Raw genomic sequence first — 27,381 nt, 5'->3', positions numbered from 1 at the left:
TCAAGGTAAATTCTCTCTCTTCCTCCTCCAAACCGGAACAATCTAAACCTACTTGGAGACCCAACCAGTCTTGGAACAAGGGTAAACAATCCAAGAAGCCTGCTGTTGAATCCAAAACAGCATGAAGGGCATGCCCCCGATCCGGGACCGGATCTGGTAGGGGGCAGACTTTCCTTCTTTGTTCAGGCTTGGGTTCGGGACGTTTAGGATCCCTGGGCAGTAGAAATAGTGCCTCATGGATACAAACTGGAGTTCAAAAATTTTCCTACCAGAGGAAGGTTTCTTCTTTCAAGATTATCTGCAGACCAGATAAAAAAAAGAGGCGTTCTTACATTGTGTAAGAGACCTCTCCTCCCTAGGAGTGATTGTTCCCGTTCCAGTACAGGAACAGGGGCAGGGTTTTTATTCAAATCTGTTTGTGGTTCCCAAAAAGGAGGGAACCTTAAGACCTATCTTAGACCTCAAGAGTCTAAACAAATTTCTCAGAGTTCCATCATTCAAGATGAAAACTATTTGTACCATTTTTCCATTGATTGAGGGTCAATTTATGACGATAGTGGATTTAAAGGATGCTTATCTACATGTTCCTATCCACAGAGATCATCACAGGTTCCTGAGGTTTGCTTTTCTAGACAAACACTTCCAGTTCGTGGCTCTTCCTTTCGGGCTGGCCACGGCCCCCAGAATTTTCTCAAAGGTTCTGGGGTCTCTACTGGCGGTTCTAAGGCCACGAGGCATTGCGGTGGTGTTCTAATCCAGGCACCATCTTTTCAACAAGCAAAATCTCACACTGACGTGGTACTATCCTTCCTGAGAACTCACGGGTGGAAGGTAAATCTGGGAAAGAGTTCCTTAATCCAGAATACAAGGGTGACTTTGTTGGGAACTATAATCGATTCTATATCTATGAGGATTTTTCTGACAGAAGTCAGAAAGTGCATGGAAGTAATCGGACTGATGGTGGCGGCAATGGACATCATACCGTTTGCTCTGTTCCACCTCAGACCTCTGCAGTTAAACATGTTAAGGCAGTGGAATGGAGATTATGCAGACTTGTCTCCTCGAATAACCCTGGAACAGGAGACGAGGGGCTCACTTCAATGGTGGTTGTCTCTGGATCATCTTTCCCAGGGAACCTGCTTTTGCAGACCGTCTTGGGTGATTGTGAGAACAGACGCCAGTCTTCTAGGGTGGGGAGCTGTCTGGGGTTCCCTAAAGGCTCAGGGAGTGTGGTCTCAGGCGGAGACTGTTCTTCCTATAAACATCCTGGAACTAAGAGCGATCTTCAATGCTCTTCTGGCCTGGTCTCAGTTAGCCTCGGCCCAGTTTATCAGATTCCAGTTAGACAACATAACTTCTGTGGCTTACATCAATCATCAGGGAGGAATGAGGAGTTCCTTAGCGATGACCAAGGTAGCCAAGATAATCCGGTGGGTGGAGGCCCATTCTTGCTATCTGTTGGCGATCCACATCCCAGGGGTGGACAACTGGGAGGCGGATTTTCTGAGCAGGCAGACTTTTCATCCGGGAGAGTGGAAACTCCATCCGGAAGTGTTCTCCAACCTGATTCTCAAATGGGGTCGGCCGGAGATAGATCTCATGACGTCTTGTCAGAATGCCAAGCTCCCGAGATACGGGTCGAGGTCCAGGGATCCCCAGGCAGAACTGATAGATGCTCTGGCGGTTCCTTGGTCCTTCAGCCTTGCATACCTATTTCCTCCGTTTGCGCTTCTTGTGTTTAAACCAGTTACTCCTCCTTGGAGTCTTAATTTAGTTCTCAAAGTTCTTCAAGGGGCTCCGTTTGAGCCTATGCATTCCTTAGATATTAAGTTGTTATCTTGGAAAGTTTTATTTCTTCAGCTCGTAGAGTATCTGAGCTCTCGGCATTGCAATACACTTCTCCTTACCTTATTTTCCATTCAGATAAGGTAGTTTTACGTACTAAACTAGGTTTTCTTCCTAAGGTTGTTTCAGATAGGAACATTAATCAGGAGATTGTTGTTCCTTCCTTGTGTCCTAATCCTTCTTCTCAGAAAGAACATCTTCTGCACAATTTGGACGTGGTCCGTGCTTTAAAATTTTACTTACAAGGACTTTCGCCAGTCCTCTTCCTTGTTTGTAATTTTCTCTGGAAAAACGTAAGGGTCAGCAGCCTCCTGAGAGAGTTACGGCTCATTCCACTAGGGCTGTTGTTTCTTCATGGGCATTCAAAAATGAACACTTTTTCAAAATTCTATAAATTTGATACTTCGGCTGAGGCCGCTTTTGGGAGAAAGGTTCTTCAAGCAGTGGTGCCTTCCGTTTAGGTTCCCTGTCTTGTCCCTCCCGTATCATCTGTGTACTCTAGCTTGGGTATTGTAACCCATAAGTAATGAAGATGATCTGTGGACTCATTGTGTCTTTAAAAAGAAAAGAAAATTTATGCTTACCTGATAAATTTGTTTCTTTTTAGACACAATGAGTCCACGGCCCGCCCTGTTCTTTTAGACAGGTTGTTAATTATTATAAACTTCAGACACCACTGCACCTTGGCTTTTCCTTTCTCTTCCTAACTTCGGTCGAATGACTGGAGTGGGAGGGAAGGAAGGAGCTATTTAACAGCTCTGCTATGGCGCTCTTTGCCTCCTCCTGCTGACCAGGAGGTGAATATCCCATAAGTAATGAAGATGATCCGTGGACTCATCGTGTCTAAAAAGAAACAAATTTATCAGGTAAGCATAAATTTTCTTTTCTCTGATCACCAGTTCTTTTGGTTGTTGCTTCAAACAATTGGGTTGGTCTGTTTCACATTTTCACTCTAAAATAATTGTACTAATTCCACAATATTTGTATCCCCCTTTTTATTTTATTTAATTATCTATTAGCATAAATGGGAAAGAGCTAAAAAGAGGTTAAACTGTAAATATTTCCTTAAGGATATCAAAAAGGTTGTACTTCAGAAAGGACTAAATTTGACTTTTTAAGGGAACATAAGCACTTATGCCATGAGAGACTTAAACTCTAGCAGTATGGGTAATTTTTGGTCATCTTAAACTGACCCTTTGACTACATACAAAAGTAGTTTATAAATATTTTCACATTTAATAACATGGACATATGTACCTTTGCTGAAAAATAACTGACAATTACACTTACCATAACTTCCTTGCCTCACCACAATGTAGCATTCATCATGCTTCTCTACATTTCATATCCTATTCCTGAGTAAAAGATAGTAAGTATCCGGAAGGAGCCTCTTCTTTTGGGGTCATCTTTGTTGGTGCTACATGGGGTCATTAGGTAATGTGGAAATGTTGTAATTATGCAGTATGATAAATTCCTTGTGATGTAATCATGCTTAATGCATTGTATTTTCTAGTTCATTAAGTTTTAGAACCACATACAGTTAAGTCATTGTTACTGTACATATTCTTATTGCATAACCTTAATTATCTGTAATTTGTCTTAGATGTTGTTAGTGTCCCAGTACTGGCTACTCTACAGACAGCAACAGCCCTTCACCACAGCTTGTGTGAATTGTATGACGATATTAAAAAGGTGGACATCAGGCGCTGGCCTAGCTTTTTCACTTCTGGGCTGGAACACGAAGAATTTAACGAGGCTATGCAAGACCTGCGCAGTTTGGCTCAGTGTTACCGGGAAGGAGACAGAACTGAAGACGAAAGTGACTAAGAAGATTTTTCACAGGATACTCTGGGTTACACTTTCATCAGGTGACTGCTATAAAAGGAAATTGAACTTCTGTAAATCTGTTCTTGTGCAGATGAAGTGCTCTCTGAATAGGGGTCGATTTCCGACTAAGTGTAATTAGGAGATGGATGAATTTCAAACATGATTACTGCAAATTAAAGGCAGTGTTTGTCAAGATGACACGAGATCCATCACTTGTTGTACATTTAATGTTACAAGCAAAAATAAAATTCTGAAACAGAAATTAAACCAAAATAGGAGTGCCCTTTCTTTTAGACATTTATGTACAATCTTTTTTTATCTACCACAAAGATATTTACAAGTCAAGGGTAATAATAAATGTTCATGTCCACACATCCCCACTCAAAGACTATGTTTCATCATCCGACAGAGGAGCTTCCTGGTCCGATAGCTGTTCTGTAGTACTTCCAGCTTCATCATCTTCATCAGAGCTGGTTTCACATGATGTCTGGAATAGTCTTACAAGCTCCCGGAACCGCTGGGAAACCTAGAAACAGCACAAAATAAATTCATATAGTATGTACTTCAATCAGTTCTAACACTGAGCCTCTCAAAATGAGTTTAGAGGTAACAGCATGACCAAGTAAATAGTGTTCATATCAAACTGTGTGTGTCTGTAACGTGCTAAAACAGCTTCTTCAGAATGGAACAGTGGTCCCATGATGTGTCTAGAAATTTTCAGATGGTCATGGGTGCAATCAAATATAAAACTCATTGATGTAATAAGCTTGTGTTTTAAAGGGGCACAGTAATAATAATTGTTTAGTAGTATAGCTTTACTTTAGTCTAAATTTACTTTTTTCTGAATAGCTGCATACACAATTAACTAGGAATTCAAGCAGGAAACCTGGAGGTGGCGCACTAAACACAAATCATGTGTGATGTTAAAGGTGATCATTGTGCATACAAATGATAACACAATTTAGAATTAATGAAAAATAAAATATGAAAAATGAAAAAATATAAAATGTGTAAAACAGGGGTATATTTGCGGTCTAATATTAGAACATGGTGGTTAATATTGCAACATAACCTATATTAAAACAAAGTCACTGTGCAAAAAGTTACTGTGTAGAAAAGACTCTCAAAACTTGATAGTAGACTGTTCTAGTAATCCAAAGTGAACAGGGTGAGACACGAGCTTGCTCCACTTAGGTTATCTAGATGGAACGGTCACCACTGTAAAATTAGAGCAGAAACAAGGAGCGCCTCATATTGAACTCTGTGACATAATTGGAAATGAGGAAAAAAAGAATCAAACTCACAATTCTGGTGGAGCGCATAAGTACAAAGTGCTAAAAGGAAGGCTGATCCAAGCAATCCGTGTCAGCTGTTATGGTCCGGGTAAAAAATGTGCAGGAAAAGAAGAGTAGCGGCAACTGTCTGATGGTGTGGGTCAGAGATTTTGACAAGGACACCGCAGTGGTAAGGTTAAAATCAAACAATTAAAATTGACAGATGCCGCTATGGTTCTTTTCCTGCACGTTGTTTACAGCAACCTGTTTATCTGAACCATAACAGCTGGATTGCTTGGATGGAACCCACAGAGGTTTCCATCATCACATGTGTGACCAGTGAGCTGATCACTGTGAGCTTCAGCCTGCCTTTTAGCACTTCATACTCACGAGTGCCACCAGAATTGTGAGTTTGATTCTTTTTTTCCTCATTTCCACCAATTATGTCACAGAGTTAACTATAAAGGCGCCCCTTGTTTCTGCTCTGCATACACAATTATTTACATAAGTCTACCTTCTATGCTAATGTAGAACATTTACTGTCAAATTCAAAATACTATGCTACTAATCGAGAGGTTACCATTTTCTCTTACACTAGTACTTATATAAATATGTAATGACCATAAACAGTTTCATCCTTCTCTATGAACGGCAGTTTGTTTTTATTTACCTTCAAAATATCTGGCTACACTCTAACCCAGAGCTTTTCAACTCCAGTCCTTAGGCTTCCCAAATAGGCAAGATTCTCAGGATATCTGAACTGGAGCACAGGTGAAATAAATAGCTGATTAGTAATCATGGTTAACCTGCTCTTGCCCAAGGTAATCCTGAAAATCTGGCCTGTTAGGTTAGAGTTGGGGATTTTCAATCCAGGCCTCCCTAAGGTTTGTCCTATGATAAGCAAGGGTTTTACTAGTGCAAAGGTTAGTGTGTGCTTCTGACACACGATTGAACAGAATTAAAGGGACGGAAATCTAAAATATTTCAATCATAATTCAGTGCATAGAATTTAACAACTTTTGAATTTACTTCTGTTATCGATTATGATATATATATATATTTCTTTCATGTAATTAGCAAGAGTCCATGAGCTAGTGACGTATGGGATATACATTCCTACCAGGAGGGGCAAAGTTTCCCAAACCTCAAAATGCCTATAAATACACCCCTCACCACACCCACAATTCAGTTTTACAAACTTTGCCTCCGATGGAGGTGGTGAAGTAAGTTTGTGCTAGATTCTACGTTGATATGCGCTCCGCAGCAAGTTGGAGCCCGGTTTTCCTCTCAGCGTGCAGTGAATGTCAGAGGGATGTGAGGAGAGTATTGCCTATTTGAATGCAGTGATCTCCTTCTACGGGGTCTATTTCATAGGTTCTCTGTTATCGGTCGTAGAGATTCATCTCTTACCTCCCTTTTCAGATCGACGATATACTCTTATATATACCATTACCTCTGCTGATTCTCGTTTCAGTACTGGTTTGGCTATCTGCTATATGTAGATGAGTGTCCTGGGGTAAGTAAGTCTTATTTTCTGTGACACTCCAAGCTATGGTTGGGCACTTTGTTTATAAAGTTCTAAATATATGTATTCAAACATTTATTTGCCTTGACTCAGAATGTTCAACTTTCCTTATTTTCAGACAGTCAGTTTCATATTTGGGATAATGCATTTTAATTTAACATTTTTCTTCCCTTAAAATTTGACTTTTTCCCTGTGGGCTGTTAGGCTCGCGGGGGCTGAAAATGCTTCAGTTTATTGCGTCATTCTTGGCGCGGACTTTTTTGGCGCAAAAATTCTATTTCGTTTCCGGCGTCATACATGTCGCCGGAAGTTGCGTCATTTTTTGACGTTATTTTGCGCCAAAAATGTCGGCGTTCCGGATGTGGCGTCATTTTTGGCGCCAAAAAGCATTTAGGCGCCAAATAATGTGGGCGTCTTATTTGGCGCGAAAAAATATGGGCGTCGCTTTTGTCTCCACATTATTTAAGTCTCATTTTTTATTGCTTCTGGTTGCTAGAAGCTTGTTCTTTGGCATTTTTTCCCATTCCTGAAACTGTCATTTAAGGAATTTGATCAATTTTGCTTTATATATATGTTGTTTTTTCTCTTACATATTGCAAGATGTCTCACGTTGCATCTGAGTCAGAAGATACTACAGGAAAATCGCTGTCAAGTGCTGAATCTACCAAAGCTAAGTGTATCTGCTGTAAACTTTTGGTAGCTATTCCTCCAGCTGTTGTTTGTATTGATTGTCATGACAAACTTGTTAAAGCAGATAATATTTCCTTTAGTAAAGTACCATTGCCTGTTGCAGTTCCTTCAACATCTAAGGTGCAGAATGTTCCTGATAACATAAGAGATTTTGTTTCTGAATCCATAAAGAAGGCTATGTCTGTTATTTCTCCTTCTAGTAAACGTAAAAAATCTTTTAAAACTTCTCTCCCTACAGATGAATTTTTAAATGAACATCATCATTCTGATTCTGATGATTCCTCTGGTTCAGAGGATTCTGTCTCAGAGGTTGATGCTGATAAATCTTCATATTTATTTAAAATGGAATTTATTCGTTCTTTACTTAAAGAAGTACTAATTGCTTTAGAAATAGAGGATTCTGGTCCTCTTGATACTAATTCTAAAGGTTTAGATAAGGTATTTAAAGCTCCTGTGGTTATTCCAGAAGTTTTTCCTGTTCCTAATGCTATTTCTGCAGTAATTTCCAAAGAATGGGATAATTTGGGTAATTTATTTTCTCCTTCTAAACGTTTTAAGCAATTATATCCTGTGCCGTCTGACAGATTAGAATTTTGGGACAAGATCCCTAAAGTTGATGGGGCTATTTCTACCCTTGCTAAACGTACTACTATTCCTACGTCAGATGGTACTTCGTTTAAGGATCCTCTAGATAGGAAAATTGAATCCTTTCTAAGAAAAGCTTATCTGTGTTCAGGTAATCTTCTTAGACCTGCTATATCTTTGGCTGATGTTGCTGCAGCTTCAACTTTTTGGTTGGAAACTTTAGCGCAACAAGTAACACATCGTGATTCTCATGATATTATTATTCTTCTTCAGCATGCTAATAATTTTATCTGTGATGCCATTTTTGATATTATCAGAGTTGATGTCAGGTTTATGTCTCTAGCTATTTTAGCTAGAAGAGCTTTATGGCTTAAAACTTGGAATGCTGATATGGCTTCTAAATCAACTTTACTTTCCATTTCTTTCCAGGGTAACAAATTATTTGGTTCTCAGTTGGATTCCATTATTTCAACTGTTACTGGTGGGAAAGGAACTTTTTTACCACAGGATAAAAAATCTAAAAACAGGGCTAATAATCGTTTTCGTTCCTTTCGTTTCAACAAAGAACAAAAGCCTGATCCTTCATCCTCAGGAGCAATTTCAGTTTGGAGACCATCTCCAGTCTGGAATAAATCCAAGCCAGCTAGAAAGGCAAAGCCTGCTTCTAAGTCCACATGAAGGTGCGGCCCTCATTCCAGCTCAGCTGGTAGGGGGCAGGTTACGTTTTTTCAAGGAAATTTGGATCAATTCTGTTCACAATCTTTGGATTCAGAGCATTGTTTCAGAAGGGTACAGAATTGGTTTCAAGTTGAGACCTCCTGCAAAGAGATTTTTTCTTTCCCGTGTCCCAGTAAATCCAGTAAAAGCTCAAGCATTTCTGAAATGTGTTTCAGATCTAGAGTTGACTGGAGTAATTATGCCAGTTCCAGTTCCGGAACAGGGGATGGGGTTTTATTCAAATCTCTTCATTGTACCAAAGAAGGAGAATTCTTTCAGACCAGTTCTGGATCTAAAAATATTGAATCATTATGTAAGGATACCAACATTCAAGATGGTAACTGTAAGGACTATCTTACCTTTTGTTCAGCAAGGGAATTATATGTCCACAATAGATTTACAGGATGCATATCTGCATATTCCGATTCATCCAGATCATTATCAGTTCCTGAGATTCTCGTTTCTGGACAAGCATTACCAGTTTGTGGCTCTGCCGTTTGGCCTAGCTACAGCTCCAAGAATTTTTACAAAGGTTCTCGGTGCCCTGCTGTCTGTAATCAGAGAACAGGGTATTGTGGTATTTCCTTATTTGGACGATATCTTGGTACTTGCTCAGTCTTTACATTTAGCAGAATCTCATACGAATCGACTTGTGTTGTTTCTTCAAGATCATGGTTGGAGGATCAATTTACCAAAAAGTTCTTTGATTCCTCAGACAAGGGTAACCTTTCTGGGTTTCCAGATGGATTCAGTGTCCATGACTCTGTCTTTAACAGACAAGAGACGTCTAAAGTTGATTGCAGCTTGTCGAAACCTTCAGTCACTATCATTCCCTTCGGTAGCCTTATGCATGGAAATTCTAGGTCTTATGACTGCTGCATCGGACGCGATCCCCTTTGCTCGTTTTCACATGCGACCTCTTCAGCTCTGTATGCTGAAGCAATGGTGCAAGGATTACACGAAGATATCTCAATTAATATCTTTAAAACCGATTGTTCGACACTCTCTAACATGGTGGACAGATCACCATCGTTTAATTCAGGGGGCTTCTTTTGTGCTTCCGACTTGGACTGTAATTTCAACAGATGCAAGTCTCACAGGTTGGGGAGCTGTGTGGGGATCTCTGACGGCACAAGGAGTTTGGGAATCTCAGGAGGTGAGATTACCGATCAATATTTTGGAACTCCGTGCAATTTTCAGAGCTCTTCAGTTTTGGCCTCTTCTGAAGAGAGAATCGTTCATTTGTTTTCAGACAGACAATGTCACAACTGTGGCATACATCAATCATCAAGGAGGGACTCACAGTCCTCTGGCTATGAAAGAAGTATCTCAAATTTTGGTTTGGGCGGAATCCAGCTCCTGTCTAATCTCTGCGGTTCATATCCCAGGTGTAGACAATTGGGAAGCGGATTATCTCAGTCGCCAAACATTGCATCCGGGCGAATGGTCTCTTCACCCAGAGGTATTTCTTCAGATTGTTCAAATGTGGGAACTTCCAGAAATAGATCTGATGGCGTCCCATCTAAACAAGAAACTTCCCAGGTATCTGTCCAGATCCCGGGATCCTCAGGCGGAGGCAGTGGATGCATTATCACTTCCTTGGAAGTATCATCCTGCCTATATCTTTCCGCCTCTAGTTCTTCTTCCAAGAGTAATCTCCAAGATTCTGAAGGAATGCTCGTTTGTTCTGCTGGTTGCTCCGGCATGGCCTCACAGGTTTTGGTATGCGGATCTTGTCCGGATGGCCTCTTGCCAACCGTGGACTCTTCCGTTAAGACCAGACCTTCTGTCACAAGGTCCCTTTTTCCATCAGGATCTGAAATCCTTAAATTTAAAGGTATGGAGATTGAACGCTTAATTCTTGGTCAAAGAGGTTTCTCTGACTCTGTGATTAATACTATGTTACAGGCTCGTAAATCTGTATCTCGAGAGATATATTATAGAGTCTGGAAGACTTATATTTCTTGGTGTCTTTCTCATTATTTTTCCTGGCATTCTTTTAGAATACCGAGAATTTTACAGTTTCTTCAGGATGGTTTAGATAAGGGTTTGTCCGCAAGTTCTTTGAAAGGACAAATCTCTGCTCTTTCTGTTCTTTTTCACAGAAAGATTGCTATTCTTCCTGATATTCATTGTTTTGTACAAGCTTTGGTTCGTATAAAACCTGTCATTAAGTCAATTTCTCCTCCTTGGAGTTTGAATTTGGTTCTGGGAGCTCTTCAAGCTCCTCCGTTTGAACCTATGCATTCATTGGACATTAAATTACTTTCTTGGAAAGTTTTGTTCCTTTTGGCCATCTCTTCTGCCAGAAGAGTTTCTGAATTATCTGCTCTTTCTTGTGAGTCTCCTTTTCTGATTTTTCATCAGGATAAGGCAGTGTTGCGAACTTCTTTTGAATTTTTACCTAAAGTTGTGAATTCCAACAACATTAGTAGAGAAATTGTGGTTCCTTCATTATGTCCTAATCCTAAGAATTCTAAGGAGAAATCGTTGCATTCTTTGGATGTTGTTAGAGCTTTGAAATATTATGTTGAAGCTACGAAATCTTTTCGTAAGACTTCTAGTCTATTTGTTATCTTTTCCGGTTCTAGAAAAGGCCAGAAAGCTTCTGCCATTTCTTTGGCATCTTGGTTGAAATCTTTAATTCATCTTGCCTATGTTGAGTCGGGTAAAACTCCGCCTCAGAGAATTACAGCTCATTCTACTAGGTCAGTTTCTACTTCCTGGGCGTTTAGGAATGAAGCTTCGGTTGACCAGATCTGCAAAGCAGCAACTTGGTCCTCTTTGCATACTTTTACTAAATTCTACCATTTTGATGTATTTTCTTCTTCTGAAGCAGTTTTTGGTAGAAAAGTACTTCAGGCAGCGGTTTCAGTTTGAATCTTATGTTTTTCGTTAAACTTTATTTTGGGTGTGGATTATTTTCAGCAGGAATTGGCTGTCTTTATTTTATCCCTCCCTCTCTAGTGACTCGTGTGGAAAGATCCACATCTTGGGTAGTCATTATCCCATACGTCACTAGCTCATGGACTCTTGCTAATTACATGAAAGAAAACATAATTTATGTAAGAACTTACCTGATAAATTCATTTCTTTCATATTAGCAAGAGTCCATGAGGCCCGCCCTTTTTTGTGGTGGTTATGATTTTGTATAAAGCACAATTATTCAAATTCCTTATTTTATATGCTTTCGCACTTTTTTATCACCCCACTTCTTGGCTATTCGTTAAACTGAATTGTGGGTGTGGTGAGGGGTGTATTTATAGGCATTTTGAGGTTTGGGAAACTTTGCCCCTCCTGGTAGGAATGTATATCCCATACGTCACTAGCTCATGGACTCTTGCTAATATGAAAGAAATGAATTTATCAGGTAAGTTCTTACATAAATTATGTTTTATATAAAACACAGTCCAGCAATTGCACTCTCTGGATTTTAAATCACAGCAAACTTTTATTGTGGATATTTTCGGAGCATTCACTCCTCAGACAATCCAAAAGTGAACAGGATAGTGCTTAAAAGGACATACAGAACCCTCCCCCTTCCCCTGCAACCAATCACAAAACAATGTCATAATCACAACGTGTACAGGTGAGCATATCAAAATAGCATTAAGCATATATAACAGTGTCAAACTTATAAGGGTATATTCTACCTATAATCAATGTGAACCATAATGTCAATAGTGTATTCGGTGCATCTATCTAGTGAAAAAATAGCCTAAATATGATTAAATAGGAACTAAATCCAGGAGTCAACTGACCACAGTAATAGTTGGTAAATGAATATTGTCATTATCCTTACATAACTTGGCACAAAAACCCACAACTAAAATATAGCGGAAGCCCACCAACCAGTAAACATTGTACCTTTAACCGGAATCCATGTATCTGCTACAAACACCCATATAAACAGCATTCACATGTAGTGCAAACAATTCCGGCGTGATGAACTAAATTACACGCCGTGTTGCCAAAACAAAATTTATGCTTACCTGATAAATTTCTTTCTTTCTTTCTTGACACGGTGAGTCCACGGATCATCTAATTACTATTGGGAATATCACTCCTGCCCAGCAGGAGGTGGCAAAGAGCACACAGCAAAGCTGTTAAATATCACCTCCCTTCCCTCCAACCCCAGTCATTCGACCAAAGTGAAAGGAAGCAACAAGGTGCAGAGGTGTCTGAGGTTTATAACATTACAAAAAACCTTAAAACAAATCTTAAAAAACAGGGCGGGCCGCGTCAAGAAAGAAAGAAATTTATGAGGTAAGCATAAATTTCCTTTTCTTTCTAATGACACGGATCATCTAATTACTATTGGGAATCAATACACAAGCTAGAGGACACAGATGATAAGGGAGGGACAAGACACAGAACCTAAACAGAAGGCACCACTGCTTGAAGAACCTTTCTCCCAAAAGAAGCCTCAGCCGAGGCAAAAGTATAAAATTTATAGAATTTTGAAAAAGTGTGAAGAGAGGACCAAGCTGCAGCCTTGCAAATCTGTTCCACCGAAGCTTCATTTTTAAATGCCCAGGAAGAGGAAACAGCCCTCGTAGAATGAGCCATAACTCTCTCAGGAGGCTGCTGTCCAGCAGTTTCATAGGCCAAGCAAATGATACTGTTCAGCCACAAAGAAAGAGAAGTAGCCGTAGCTTTCTGCCCCTTATGTTTCCCAGAGAAAACCACAAACAGAGCAGAAGACTGACGAAAATCCTTAGTCGACTGTAAATAGAATTTCAATGCACCCACCACGTCTAGGTTGTGCAGCAGATGTTCCTTATGAGAAGGGTGAGGACATAAAGAAGGAACAAGAATCTCCTGATTAATGTTCCGATCTGAAACCACTTTAGGGAGAAACCCTAACTTACTATGCAAAACTACCTTATCTGAATGAAAAATAAGGTAAGGAGACTCATACTGTAATGCCGAGAGCTCTGAAACTCTATGAGCAGATGAAATAGCAACAAGAAACAAAACCTTTCAAGTTAACAATTTAATATCTATGAAATGCATAGTCTCAAACGGAGCCTGCTGAAGAACTTTAAGAACAAGGTTAAGACTCCAGGGAGGAGTAATCGGTTTAAACACAGGCCTGATTCTGACCAAGGCCTGACAGAACCATTGCAAATCTGGTACATCCGCCAGACATTTATGTAACAAAATAGACAAGGCAGATATTTGACCCTTTAAGGAACTTGCCGATAAACCCTTCTCCAAACCCTCTTGGAGAAAAGACAAAATTCTAAGAATCTGAACTCTACTCCAAGAGTAGCCTCTGGATTCACACCAATGTAGATATTTACGCCATATCTTATAGTAAATCTTCCTGGTGACAGGCTTACAAGCCTGAATCATGGTCTCAATGACAGACTCAGAAAAACCACGCTTAGATAACATTAAGCGTTCAATCTCCAAGCAGTCAGCTTCAGAGAAACTACATTTGGGTGAAGGCAGGGCCCTTGAAGTAGAAGGTCCTTCCTCAGTGGAAGTCTCCAAGGAGGGAGAGATGACATCTCTACTAGATCTGCATACCAATGAGGATCACCGACGCCCTCTCCTGTTTGATTCGAGCAATGACCCGAGGAAGGAGAGCAAACGGAGGAAATAGATATGCGAGGCTGAAATTCCAAGGGACCGCCAGAGCATCAGTACAGCCTGAGGATCCCTTAACCTCGACCCATACCTCGGGAGCTTGGCATTCTGCCGAGATGCCATGAGATCCAGTTCTGGTTGTCCCCACTTGAGAATCAAGCTGGAAAACACTTCCGGATGGAGTTCCCACTCCCCCGGGTGAAATGTCTGTCTGCTCAGAAAATCCGCTTCCCAGTGTTCCACTTCTGGAATGTGGATCGCAGACTGACAGCAGTTGTGGGTCTCCACGCACTGAATAATCTTGGCTACCTCTGTCATGGCCAAGGAACTCCGAGTTCCCCCCTGATGGTTGATGTAAGCCACTGAAGTTATGTTGTCCGACTGGAACCTGATAAACCGGCCGAAGCTAACTGAGGCCAGGCCAGAAGAGCATTGGAGATTGCTCTCAGCTCCAGAATGTTTATGGGTAGAACAGACTCCTTCCGAGCCCATGTCCCCTGAGTATTTAGAGAGCCCTAGCCAGACTGCTCTCCATCCCAGCAAGCATGTTCCCAGGGAGAGATGATCCTTGAGACAACCACCAAAGAAGAGAATCCCTTGTCTCCAGATCCAGATATAATCGTGGAGACAGATCCGCATAATCTCCGTTCCACTGCCTGAGCATGCATAACTGCAGAGGTCTGAGGTGGAAACGGGCAAACGGAATGATGTCCATGGCAGCTACCATCAGACCGATCACCTCCACACATTGAGCCACTGATGGCCGAGGAGAGAACTGAAGCGCCAGACAAGAATCGAAAATCTTTGATTTCCTGACCTCTGTCAGAAATATTTTCATAGATAGGGAATCTATTATGGTTCCAAAGAACACTACCTTTGTAGTTGGAATTAAGGAACTCTTTTCCAAATTCACCTTCCATCTGTGAGATCGCAGGAAAGATAACATCTCCATGTGGGAGTTTGCTTGTTGAAAGGATGGCGCCTTAACCAGAATGTCGTCCAAATATGGTGCCACTGCAATGCCCCTCAACCGGAGCGCCGCCAATAGGGCTCCCAGAACCTTTGAAAAAATTCTGGGAGCTGTGGAAAGGCTGAATGGGAGAGCCACAAACTGGAAGTGTTTGTCTATAAATGCGAACCTCAGAAACTTGTGATGATCCCTGTGGATGGGAACATGCAGGTACGCGACCTTTAAATCTACCGTTGTCATAAATTGACCCTCTTGAACCAAGGAAAGAATGGAACGAATAGTTTCCATCTTGAAGGACGGTACTCTGAGGAATTTGCTTAGACTTTTGAGATCTAAAATTGCTCTGAAAGTTCCCTCTTTTTTGGGAACCACAGATTGGAGTAAAATCCCAGACCCTGTTCCTGCCTTGGAACAGGAACTATCATTCCCAGGTTGAAAAGGTCCTGAACACAGTGTAAGAACGCCTCTCTTTTTATCTGGTCTACAGATAATCTTGAGAGCAGAAACCTGCCCCTGGGAGGAAAGGTCTTGAACTCTAGTTTGTATCCCTGGGACACGATGTCCACAGCCTAGAGGATCCTGAACATCCCGAACCCAAGCCTGAGCGAAGAAAGAAAGTCTGCCCCCCACAAGATCCAGTCCCGGATCGGGGGCAGGCCCTTCATGCTGACTGAGTCATTAGTGGGCTTCTTAGATTGCTTTACCTTGTTCCAAGACTGGTTGGGCCTCCAGGAAGGCTTGGACTGTTCCTGCTTGGTAGAGGGAGAAGAAGGCTTACCCTTGAAGTTTCGAAAGGAATGAAAATTACTCTGACGTCCCTTCTGCTTATTCCTCTTATCCTGAGGGAGGAAATGACCCTTTCCTCACGTAATGTCAGAAATATTTTCCGACAATCCCGGCCCAAACAAGGTCTTACCCTTGTAAAGAATCGCCAACTTAAGCACGGAATTGGCCAACTTAAGGGGAGTGTCTGTCCGAATAGAATCAGACAACGCATCAAACCAGTATGCCGCCGCACTAGTGACGGTAGCAATACACACCGCAGGTTGCCATTGTAAACCCTGGTGTACATACATCTTCTTGAGCAACCACTCCAACTTCTTATCCATAGGATCTTTAAAGGAACAACTATCATCTATGGTAATAGTGGTCCTCTTAGCTAAAGTGGAAATTGCCCCTTCCACCTTGGGGACTGTCTGCCAAGATTCCTTGATAGAGTCTGCAATAGGAAACATCTTCTTAAAAATGGGGGATGGAGAAAAAGGGATACCTGGCCTCTCCTATTCCCTAGAAATAATCTCTGTAGCCCGATCTGGTATAGGAAAAACCTCCACCATGGAAGGAACATCAATACTTGTTAAGCTTACTAGACTTCTTAGGATTGACTACGACAGTAGTGTCAGAGTCGTCCAAGGTAGCCAAAACCTCCTTAAGTAACAAACGGAGGTGTTCTAGCTTAAACCTGAAGATTACAACTTCAGTATCAGAAGAAGGAATTACACTGTCTGAGATTTCACCCTCAGATGCTACTGAAGTATCTTCCTCAGATTTCTGGAAGGGAACATTCGAAATAGCAGAAACCTTACTCACTGATTCTTTACATTTCCTCTTGCGCTTTCCCTGCAGCATGGGAAAAGCAGACAATGCTTCAGATACCGCAGAGGACATGAGGGAAGCGATGTCTTGCAACGTAACTCCAGGCGGAGTATGAGAGGAAGCGCAGGGCACTGCATGTGTGGATGATAAAATTTGGGACACTTGAGGAGAAAGCTGCGGCATATCTTGAACATTGTCAGAAGACTCCTAAACAGCATCCGCCTTAGACAATGTTGGCTCAGAAAAAAAAAGTCTATCCCTGTAATTTAAAGTTCTCTCAATACATGAGGAACAGAAAGGGATTTGTGGTTCCACGTTAGCATCAAAACATAAAAAACATGTAACATCCTGCAGGGTCTCTTGGTCCATCTTTATTCACAAATAAACAAAATAGATACTGATTTTTTAATAAGAAATTACCACATAAAAAAAAAACTTTACTGTTTCTTTAAACTGTAAAACAAAACTGTTTTATTTTTCTGCTAGAAAATAATGAACTGTCACAAAAAAACTTCGGACAACCTCTACAATGCAGCTTAGCTTTGTTGAGGTGCTTACCTGCCTAACTGACAACGGAGTGAATATTCTGATAGATCCGGACTCAACTTCTATTTGTTAAAAATTGCAGTCCGGTAACCGTAACCACTGCAACAAAGTAATCTCCGCTCCGGAACACAGGAAGTGGAAAAAGGCTGCCTCAGCTAACCCCTGCCCATCGTGGGCGTTACAAAATTAACCTCCCGGTCGGCTAAATGTATTCTAAAGCCGCCGAGAGTAAGATAAAAAATAAAATACCACCTCTGAGCCTAAGTCTCCTTGTCTCCAGTGCCTGCCATTACTGCCAATAATAACATGATCCCCTAAGCAATAGGAGAATGTCTCTTGTCCCATAAACTAATTTTAAAATGCCATATTTTTCCTGCATATGTTCCTAGAAAAATAAAGTCAGCACTTACCTCCAGAAATCTGCCAGGCAGCAAGGCAGCTCACTAGGTTTGAGAGGCATGTTCCCTCACATGGACCTGTGGAAGAAAAACAAAGACTGAGTAATCTTACTCAGGCTTTCAAAGTTAGGCCAGCATTAAATACATGGGAGGCGCAGTGAGGATTGTACCCCACAAGTTCCAGTTGCTTAAAAGCCACCACTACTCTACTGAAGAGACTGATATGGACTACGGCTACACCCCAGGATAAAGCAGGACAAGCTTGCACTGCTGAAAAATAATACAATCTTGCTTGAAGAATCTTCTTTCAAACACCTAAACTTCACCACTTCCTTGCTCTTAACGTAGGCAAAGAGAATGACTGGGGTTGGAGGGAAGGGAGCTGATATTTAACAGCTTTGCTATGGTGCTCTTTGCCGCCTCCTGCTGGGCAGGAGTGATATTCCCAATAGTAATTAGATGATCCGTGGACTCACCCTGTCATTAGAAAGAAAGAAGATACATTTTTGACTTTGAGTGTGGGAATTATTATAATTATATATACATATACATACAAAAGTTCATAGGGATTTGCACTCTTAGGATACGAGCCAGGGTGTCAGGAACAGCAATATCCAATTCCAAGTAATAGATCCGCACTCGCTGGACTTTCAAAAAACAATATTTTATTGTGTACAGTGACGTTTCGGGTAGCCAACTGTCCCCTTCAGCAAGTGCGGATCTATTACTTGGAATTATATATATATATCTATAGATTAATCCATGTATAATGTCCAAGAGTTTATTAATTCTAAGGTTGTCATCAATTGGAAAAAGAAAACTATTATTGTACTTACCACTACATCCCTTTCCTTACACTCTGAGGGACATTATCTAAAGCAGCAGATGATTTCAAACAATAGGGTTAATATTATTACTTGGAGATATGGTTCTAGATGGGTCTGTTTTAGAACAATGACACTATATGAAAGGGCAACAAAATAGGACTATAATCTCTCTAAGCAGAAAAAGAGACAAGCTATTAGGAGGGAACCAACACTAAAAACATTTCTCTACCACAGGCAGCCTCATACAAGGCAAACATGTTTTTTTTATATAAAAAAAATGTGAAAAATGGGTAATTTACACAACTGCTCAAGTAAGACCTGAAGGCAAGCTTCCCATGAGGTTACAACCAAGGTATGACATGCGCCAAGAACTACTTCTGTTGCTGATCAACTTTGCGCTAAATTGAAAATTTCATAAGCAGGTGGCTTGTTATTAACCCCTTTAGTTATGAAAAATTTCCTACTTAATGTGCTGTCACAAACACGAGACAAGTACATTTCTTTTATAAGGTGGTGAGAGACCACAAGCCATTACACTCATGGGATTCAGCTCCTGGCCACTAGGATGCAGCAAATATTCCCAAAGATCTAAGAGCACTTAATCCCTTCCACCTCTCTGGTATTCCAGTCTTTTCTTTGCCTCCACATAATTTGATTTTATACTAAGTATATGACTTTAGCATTGCTGACCAGAAGGTCTTTATGATTTGTCATTATCAGCAAACAGGGTGTCCAAAGATACTTTTATCTTTCCTTTTCAAAGAAGAATTTATTTGGATCTGGTCTTGACTTAATCATTTCCATTGTGTCTGGAGGAAAATTACCTTTACTCCTTCAGGACAAAAAGTCTAAGGGAAAAATAGAACAAAGTATTTTTTCATTCCTTTTTCGGTAACCTAGGAACCAAAAATCTGCCTCCTTCTTATAACCTGAGTCTTCCAGATCTTCATGCAAGTTTAATCCAGTTGAAACAACGCCAAGCATTCTATGAGCCTTCTTTTTCTTCCAAATCAGCATAAAGGTACGGCCCCAAATCCAGATTCTTTTCTGTTAGGGTCAGTTTATGCCTTTTTTAGAAAGTCTATGTAATGGGAAGAGAAACTTCCCAAAGCAGGAACGGAACCCAGTGGCAGAGAACAATAAATAAAGTCCAAGGCGTCACAACAGGCAAGGGTTGAAGCAGAGATCAAAGTCAAAGGTATTCAAGGTCAGGGCAGGCAGCAAAGAAGCAACGTTAAAAACAAGCAAATGGTCCAAACCCGGGGAAATCAAGAATACAAGGTAAGGAAACAGGATAAGTGCTTAGTCTCTGTGAAACAGCCAGCAGAATAACTCAGCAATGAGTGAGAGGGCTGTCCAGGCTTTAAACCCTGCAAGGGCCAGGAACGCCCTCGTTGCTCAGGTAACGCAGGTGCAGCAGTCACCTGAGCACCTAAGGGAGAGAAGGGTGTAGGCACAGAACATTCCCCGTCTGTCAGGATCCGGAAAAGTGTTGTGCACTTCAGCCGCACGCGGACGCGAGCACCTGCTCATTCGTGCGCGCAAAACCCTGCAAATTTGCACAAATGTCATGACAGTCACGGGAGGGGGGGGGGTGCCCAGGTAAGAGGGTACCCTGGTAAGAGGGTACCCCTGGTACCACAACAGTCTGTCCAAGATCTTTGGGTTTTAAACATAGTTTCTTTCATGTAATTGGCAAGAGTCCATGAGCTAGTGACGTATGGGATATACATTCCTTCCAGGAGGGCCAAAGTTTCCCAAACCTCAAAATGCCTATAAATACACCCCTCACCACACCCACAATTCAGTTTTACAAACTTTGCCTCCTATGCAGGTGGTGAAGTAAGTTTTGTGCTAAGATTTCTACGTTGACATGCGCTTCTCAGCATTTTGAAGCCCGATTCCTCTCAGAGTACAGCGAATGTCAGAGGGATGTGAAGGGAGTATCACCTATTGAATGCAATGGTTTTCCTCACGGGAGATCTATTTCATAGGTTCTCTGTTATTGGTCGTAGAGATTCATCTCCTACCTCCCTTTTCAGATCGACAATATACTCTCATATACCATTACCTCTACTGATAACTGTTTCAGTACTGGTTTGGCTATCTGCTATATGTGGATGGGTGTCTTTCGGTAAGTATGTTTTTATTACTTAAGACACTTCAGCTATGGCTTCGCACTTTATGCATTAATATAAAGTTCTAAATATATGTATTGTACTTATATTTGCCATGAGTCAGGTTCATGTATTTCCTTTTTGCAGACTGTCAGTCTCATATTTAGGGAAAATAAACATATTAAGAAATATTTTTCTTACCTGGGGTTTAAAATTGACTACATTTTTCTTTGCAAATTGCGAGCAGGATTAGGTGCGCCAAATGCTAGACTTTATTGCGTCAATCTTGGTGCGAGAATTTTTGGAGCAAAAGTACGTCCATTGACGCAAGTTCGTCATTTCCGGCATCATAGTTGACGCCAAGTTCCTTACACAAGGTTGCGTCGTTAGTGACGCAAGTGTCCGGACGTTGTTGGCGCCAAAATATTTTCAGTTACGTTGTGCGTCATACTTTAGGAAATTGATAATTTTGCAAGATGTCTCAATCTGATCCTGTCTCAGAAGTATCTGTTGTAACTTTGCTGCCCGATATCGGTTCATTCAGAGCCGCTAACACCTCCCCTAGCAACACGCGGAGGTTCTCAAGCTTAAATTTAAAATTTGAAATTTCTGAATCCGGTCTCCCCGAATCAGAACCGTCACCCACAGAATGAAGCTCTCCGTCCTCATGTTCTGCAAATTGTGACGCAGTATCAGACATGGCTCTCGTGTCATCGGCGCGCTCTGTCCTTAACCCAGAACTGTCGCGCTTGCCTCTTAACTCTGGCATATTGTATAACACTTCTTTCATAACATTAGCCATATCATGTAAAGTGATTTGTAAGGGCCTTGATGTACTTGGCGCCTCAATCTCACGCACCTCCCGAGCGGGAGACGAAGGTACTGACACGTGAGGAGAGTTAGACGGCATAACTGCCCCCTCGTTGTCTGGTGATAATTTTTTAAGCGGTACAGATTGATTTTTCAAAGTAACATCAATACAATTGGTACACATATTTCTATTGGGCTCCACAACGGCTTTTAAACATAATGAACAAGCAGATTCCTCTGTATCAGACATGTTTAAACAGACTAGCAATGAAGCTAGCAAGCTTGGAAAATACTTTCAATAAGTTTGCAAGCAATATAAAAAAACGCTGCAGCGCTTTTTAAAAAACACAGTTGAGTAACTAAAGAATAATTCAGTTATAGTCAACAATACTTTAAATGTATTAAATAGCAGAGGATTGCACCCATTAGCAACCGGATGATTAACCCCTCAGTACCCAAAAAAACGGATATTAAATTAATATAAAACGTTTTTATCACAGTCTAACACACTGTCACAGGTCTGCTGTGACTGATTACCTCCCTCAAAAAACGAATCTTGAAGACCCCTGAGCTCTCTAGAGACGTCCTGGATCAAGGTGGAAGAAGCAGGAAGACTGTGCTAGAATTTTAACTGCGCAACAAGGCGCTAAAAAGAGGCCCCACCCGCTCATTTACAACAGTGGGAGACCTGATATAACTGTTTCTATGCAGAAATATACGTTAGCCATGTGGAAAAAAATTCATGCCCAAAGGATTTATCACCAAAGTACCTCACAAAACGAATAACATGCCAGTAAACGTTTTGAAAATAAACTTCTTTAAATGTCATGCAAAGTTATCACTAAGCCTGCAACCAGTCGCTACCACTGCAGATAAGGCTTAAGCATTATTTTAGTATTAACAGTATTTTCACAGTCAAATTCTAGTACCTAGAAAATAACTCTACTGTGCATACATTTATCAGCCTGATACCAGTCACTACTACTGCATTTAAGGCTGTACTTACATCATACGGGTAACAGCAGTATTTTCTTAGTCAATTCCATTCCCAGAAAATATTGTACTGCACATACCTCATTTGCGGTGGACCCCGCATGCTATTCCCATGTTCTGAAGTTACCCCACTCCTCAGAATGTCGAGAACAGCCAGTGGATCTTAGTTACGCCTGCTAAGATCATAGAAAACGCAGGCAGTTTCTTCTTCCAAATACTGCCTGAGATAGAAAAAACAGCACACTCCGGTGCCATTTAAAATAACAAACTTTTGATTGAAGAATAATTAAGTAAAAACTCCAACTCCTCCCGCGACCTCCTTCTTTGTTGAGGGTTGCAAGAGAATGACTGGATATGACATGTGAGGGGAGGAGCTATATAGCAGCTCTGCTTGGGTGATCCTCTTGCAACTTCCTGTTGGGGAGGAGAATATATCCCATAAGTAATGGATGACCCGTGGACTGAACACACTTAACAAGAGAAATGCTAGACTTTATTGCGTCAATCTTGGTGCGAGAATTTTTGGAGCAAAAGTACGTCCATTGACGCAAGTTCGTCATTTCCGGCATCATAGTTGACGCCAAGTTCCTTACACAAGGTTGCGTCGTTAGTGACGCAAGTGTCCGGACGTTGTTGGCGCCAAAATATTTTCAGTTACGTTGTGCGTCATACTTTAGGAAATTGATAATTTTGCAAGATGTCTCAATCTGATCCTGTCTCAGAAGTATCTGTTGGAACTTTGCTGCCCGATATCGGTTCTACCAAAGCTAAGTGCATTTGTTGTAAACTTGTGGAGATTATATCTCCGAATGTCATTTGTATTAGTTGTCATGATAAACTTTTACATGCAGATAATGTGTCCATCAGTAATAGTACATTGCCGGTTGCAGTTCCTTCAACCTCTAATGTACATGATATACCTATGAATTTTAAAGAATTTGTTACTGATTCTATTCAGAAGGCTCTGTCTGCTTTTCCGCCTTTTAATAAACGTAAAAGGTCTTTTAAAACTTCTCATAAGGTTGATGAAATTTCAAATGACCGACAACATAATGAATTATCCTCCTCTGATGAGGATCTATCTTATTCAGAAGATCCTTCCTCAGATATTGACACTGACAAATCTACTTATTTATTTAAAATGGAGTATATTCGTTCTTTGTTAAAAGAAGTGTTAATTACTTTGGATATTGAGGAAACTAGTCCTCTTGACATTAAAACTAGTAAACGTTTAAATTCTGTTTTTAAACCTCCTGTGGTTACTCCAGAGGTTTTTCCTATTCCTAATGCTATTTCTGATATGATTTCTAAGGAATGGAATAAGCCGGGTACTTCTTTTATCCTTCTTCAAGGTTTAAAAATTGTATCCTTTACCAGCAATTTCAATAGAGTTTTGGGAAAAGATCCCCAAAGTTGATGAGGCTATTTCTACTCTGCTAAACGTACCACTATTCCTATGGAAGATGGTACTTCTTTTAAAGATCCTTTAGATTGGAAACTTGAATCTTATCTAAGGAAAGCCTATTTATATTCAGGTCATCTTCTCAGGCCTGCAATTTCTTTGGCTGATGTTGCAGCTGCATCAACTTTTTGGTTGGAGAATTTAGCGCAACAAGAATTGGATTCATTGTTCGCTTACTGCAACATGCTAATCATTTTATTTGTGATGCCATTTTTGATATTATCAAAATTTATGTTAGATCCATGTCTTTAGCTATTTTAGCTAGAAGAGCTTTGTGGCTTACATCTTGGAATGCTTATATGACATCTAAGTCTAGATTGCTATCTCTTTCTTTCCAAGGTAATAATTTATTTGGTTCTCAGTTGGATTCTATTATTTCAACTGTTACTGGGGGAAGGGAGTTTTTTTGCCTCAGGATAAAAAACTTAAGGGTAAATCTAAAGCTTCTAACCGTTTTCGTTCCTTTCGTCAAAATAAGGAACAAAACCTAATCCTTCCCCCAAGGAATCTGTTTCCAATTGGAAGCATTCCTCAAATTGGAATAAATCCAAGCCATTTAAGAAACCAAAGTAAGCCCCTAAGTCCGCATGAAGGTGCAGCCCTCATTCCAGCTCAGCTGGTAGGGGGCAGATTAAGGTTTTTCAAGGATGTTTGGATAAATTCTGTCCAAAATCATTGAATTCAGAGCATTGTCTCTCAGGGGTATCGAATAGGATTCAAAGTAAGACCTCCTGTGAGAAGATCGTTTCTCTCACGCATCCCAGAAAATCCAGTAAAAGCTCAGGCTTTCCTGAAGTGTGTTTCAGACCTGGAGTTATCAGGGTTATCATGCCAGTTCCTTTTCAGTAACAGGGTCTGGGGTTTTATTCAAATCAATTCATTGTCCCAAAGAAGGAAAATTCATTCAGACCAGTTCTGGATCTGAAAATTTTGAATCGTTATGTAAGAGTACCAACTTTTAAGATGGTAACTATAAGGACTATTCTGCCTTTTGTTCAGCAAGGACATTATATGTCCACAATAGACTTGCATGATGCATATCTTCATATTCCGATTAATACAGATCATTATCAGTTCCTGAGATTCTCTTTTCTAGACAAGCATTACCAATTTGTTGCTCTTCCGTTTGGCCTAGCAACAGCTCCAAGAATCTTTTCAAAGGTTCTCGGTGCCCTGCTCTCTGTAACCAGAGAGCAGGTTATTGCGGTGTTTCCTTATTTGGACAATATCTTGGTACTAGCTCAGTCTTTACGTTCTGCAGAATCTCACATGAATCAACTAGTGTTTTTTCTTCGGAAACATGGTTGGAGGATCAATTTACCAAAAGGTTTCTTGATTCCTCAGACAAGGGTCACCTTTTCAGGCTTCCAGATAAATTCAGTGTCCATGACTGTGTCTCTAACAGACAAGAGACGTTTAAAATTGGTTGCAGCCTGTCGGCACCTTTAGTCTCAGTTATTCCCTTCAGTGGCTATGTGCATAGAAGTTTTAGGTCTCATGTCTGCAGCATCGGACGCGATCCCCTTTGCTCGTTTTCACATGAGACCTCTCCAGCTTTGTATGCTGAATCAATGGTGCAGGGATTATACAAAGATATCACAATTAATATCCTTAAATCCCAATGTTCGACACTCTCTGACGTGGTGGTTAAATCACCAGCGTTTAGTTCAACTTCTTTTGTTCAGCCAACCCGGACTGTGATCACAACAGATGCGAGTCTTTCAGGTTGGGGAGCTGTTTGGGGATCTCTGACAGCACAAGGGGTTTGGAAATCTCAAGAGGCGAGATAACCAATCAATATTTTAGAACTCCGTGCAATTCTCAGAGCTCTTCAGTTTTGGCCTCTGTTAAAGAGAGAACCGTTCATTTGTTTTCAGACAGACAATATCCCAACAGTGGAATATGTCAATCATCAGGGTGGGACTCACAGTCCCCAAGCTATGAAAGAAGTATCTTAAATACTTGTTTGGGCGGAATACAGCTCCTGTCTAATTTCTGAGGTGCATATTCCAGATGTAGACAATTGGGAGGCGGATTATCTCAGCCGTCAGACTTTACATCCGGGGGAGTGGTCTCTACATCCAGATGTGTTTTTTCTTAGATTGTTCAGATGTGGGGTCTTCCATAGATAGATCTGATGGCCTCTCATCTAAACAAGAAACTTCCCAGATACCTGTCCAGGTCCAGGGATTTTCAGGCGGAAGCAGTGGATGCATTCACACTTCCTTGGTGTTATCAACCTGCTTATATTTTCCCGCCTCTAGTTCTACTTCCAAGAGTGATTTACAAAATCATCATGGAACAATAGTTTGTGTTGCTGGTGGCTCCAGCATGGCCTCACAGGTTTTGGTATGCGGATCTTGTTCGGATGTCCAGTTGCCAACCTTGGCCACTTCCGTTAAGGCCGGACCTATTGTCTCAAGGTCCGTTTTTCCATCAGGATCTCAAATCATTAAATTTGAAGGTGTGGAAATTAAACGCCTAGTGCTAAATCATAGAGGTTTCTCTGACTCAGTGATTAATACTATGTTACAAGCTCGTAAATCTGTCTCTAGAAAGATTTATTATCGAGTTTGGAAGACTTATATTTCATGGTGTTCCTCTTATAAATTTTCTTGGCATTTTATAGAATTTTACAGTTTCTTCAGGATGGTTTGGATAAGGGTTTGTCTGCAAGTTCCTTGAAGGGACAAATCTCTGCTCTGTTTTATTTCACAGAAAGATTGCCAAACTTCCTGATATTCTCTGTTTTGTTCAGGCTTTGGTTTGTATTAAGCCTGTCATTAAATCAATCTCTCCTCCTTGGAGTCTTAATTTGGTTTTGAGGGCTTTACAGGCTCCTTCATTTGAGCCTATGCATTCTTTGGACATTAAACTACTTTCTTGGAAAGTGTTGTTCCTTTTGGCCATCTCTTCTGCTAGAAGAGTTTCTGAGCTATCTGCTCTTTCTTGTGAATCTCCTTTTCTGATTTTTCATCAGGATAAGGCGGTTTTGCAGAATTCATTTGAATTTTTACCTAAGGTTGTGAATTCTAACAACATTAGTAGAGAAATTGTTGTCCCTTCCTTGTGTTCTAATCCTTTGGAAAGATCCTTACATTCTTTGGATGTGGTGAGAGCTATGAAATATGTTGAAGCTACTAAAGATTTCAGGAACACTTCTAGTCTATTTGTTATATTTTCTGGTTCTAGGAAAGAGCAGAAGGCTTCTGCTATTTCCTTGGCTTCTTGGTTAAAGCTTTTGATTCATCAAGCTTATTTGGAGTCGGGTCAGGCCCCACCTCAGAGAATTACAGCTCATTCTACTAGATCAGTCTCCACTTCGTGGGCTTTTAAGAATGAAGCTTCAGTTGATCAGATTTGCAAAGCGGCGACTTGGACCTCTTTGCATACATTTACTAAAATCTACCGTTTTTATGTATTTGCTTCTTCAGAAGCAGTTTTTGGTAGAAAAGTTCTTCAGGCAGCTGTTTCAGTTTGATTCCTCTGCTTATGTTTTTCTTGTCATTTAAGAATAAACTTATAATTTGGGGTGTGGATTATTTTTTCAGCGGAAAATGGCTGTTATTTATTTTTATCCCTCCCTCTCTAGTGACTCTTGCGT

At 40.7% G+C, this 27,381-nt stretch overlaps 2 protein-coding genes across 2 annotated transcripts in view; one reads left to right on the top strand and one right to left on the bottom strand.

The window, feature by feature from the left end:
- MSTO1 (misato mitochondrial distribution and morphology regulator 1) overlaps positions 1–3,945 on the top strand; it is a 187,857-nt gene extending 183,912 nt beyond the window's left edge. Inside the window, exon 14 of the mRNA XM_053703175.1 lies at positions 3,449–3,945. Within this exon, the coding sequence (XP_053559150.1) occupies positions 3,449–3,672 (224 nt within the window). The 3' untranslated portion in view covers positions 3,673–3,945. The remainder of the gene's footprint in view (positions 1–3,448) is intronic.
- Positions 3,935–27,381, bottom strand: part of GON4L (gon-4 like) — a 186,117-nt gene continuing 162,670 nt past the window's right edge. The window contains exon 14 of the mRNA XM_053703162.1: positions 3,935–4,198. Within this exon, the coding sequence (XP_053559137.1) occupies positions 4,061–4,198 (138 nt within the window). The 3' untranslated portion in view covers positions 3,935–4,060. The remainder of the gene's footprint in view (positions 4,199–27,381) is intronic.

Source organism: Bombina bombina, chromosome 1, assembly GCF_027579735.1.
Source record: "Bombina bombina isolate aBomBom1 chromosome 1, aBomBom1.pri, whole genome shotgun sequence".
Lineage (NCBI taxonomy): Eukaryota > Metazoa > Chordata > Amphibia > Anura > Bombinatoridae > Bombina > Bombina bombina.
Note: the sequence above shows the minus strand (reverse complement) of the source record. Positions and strands in the feature narration are given on the sequence as shown.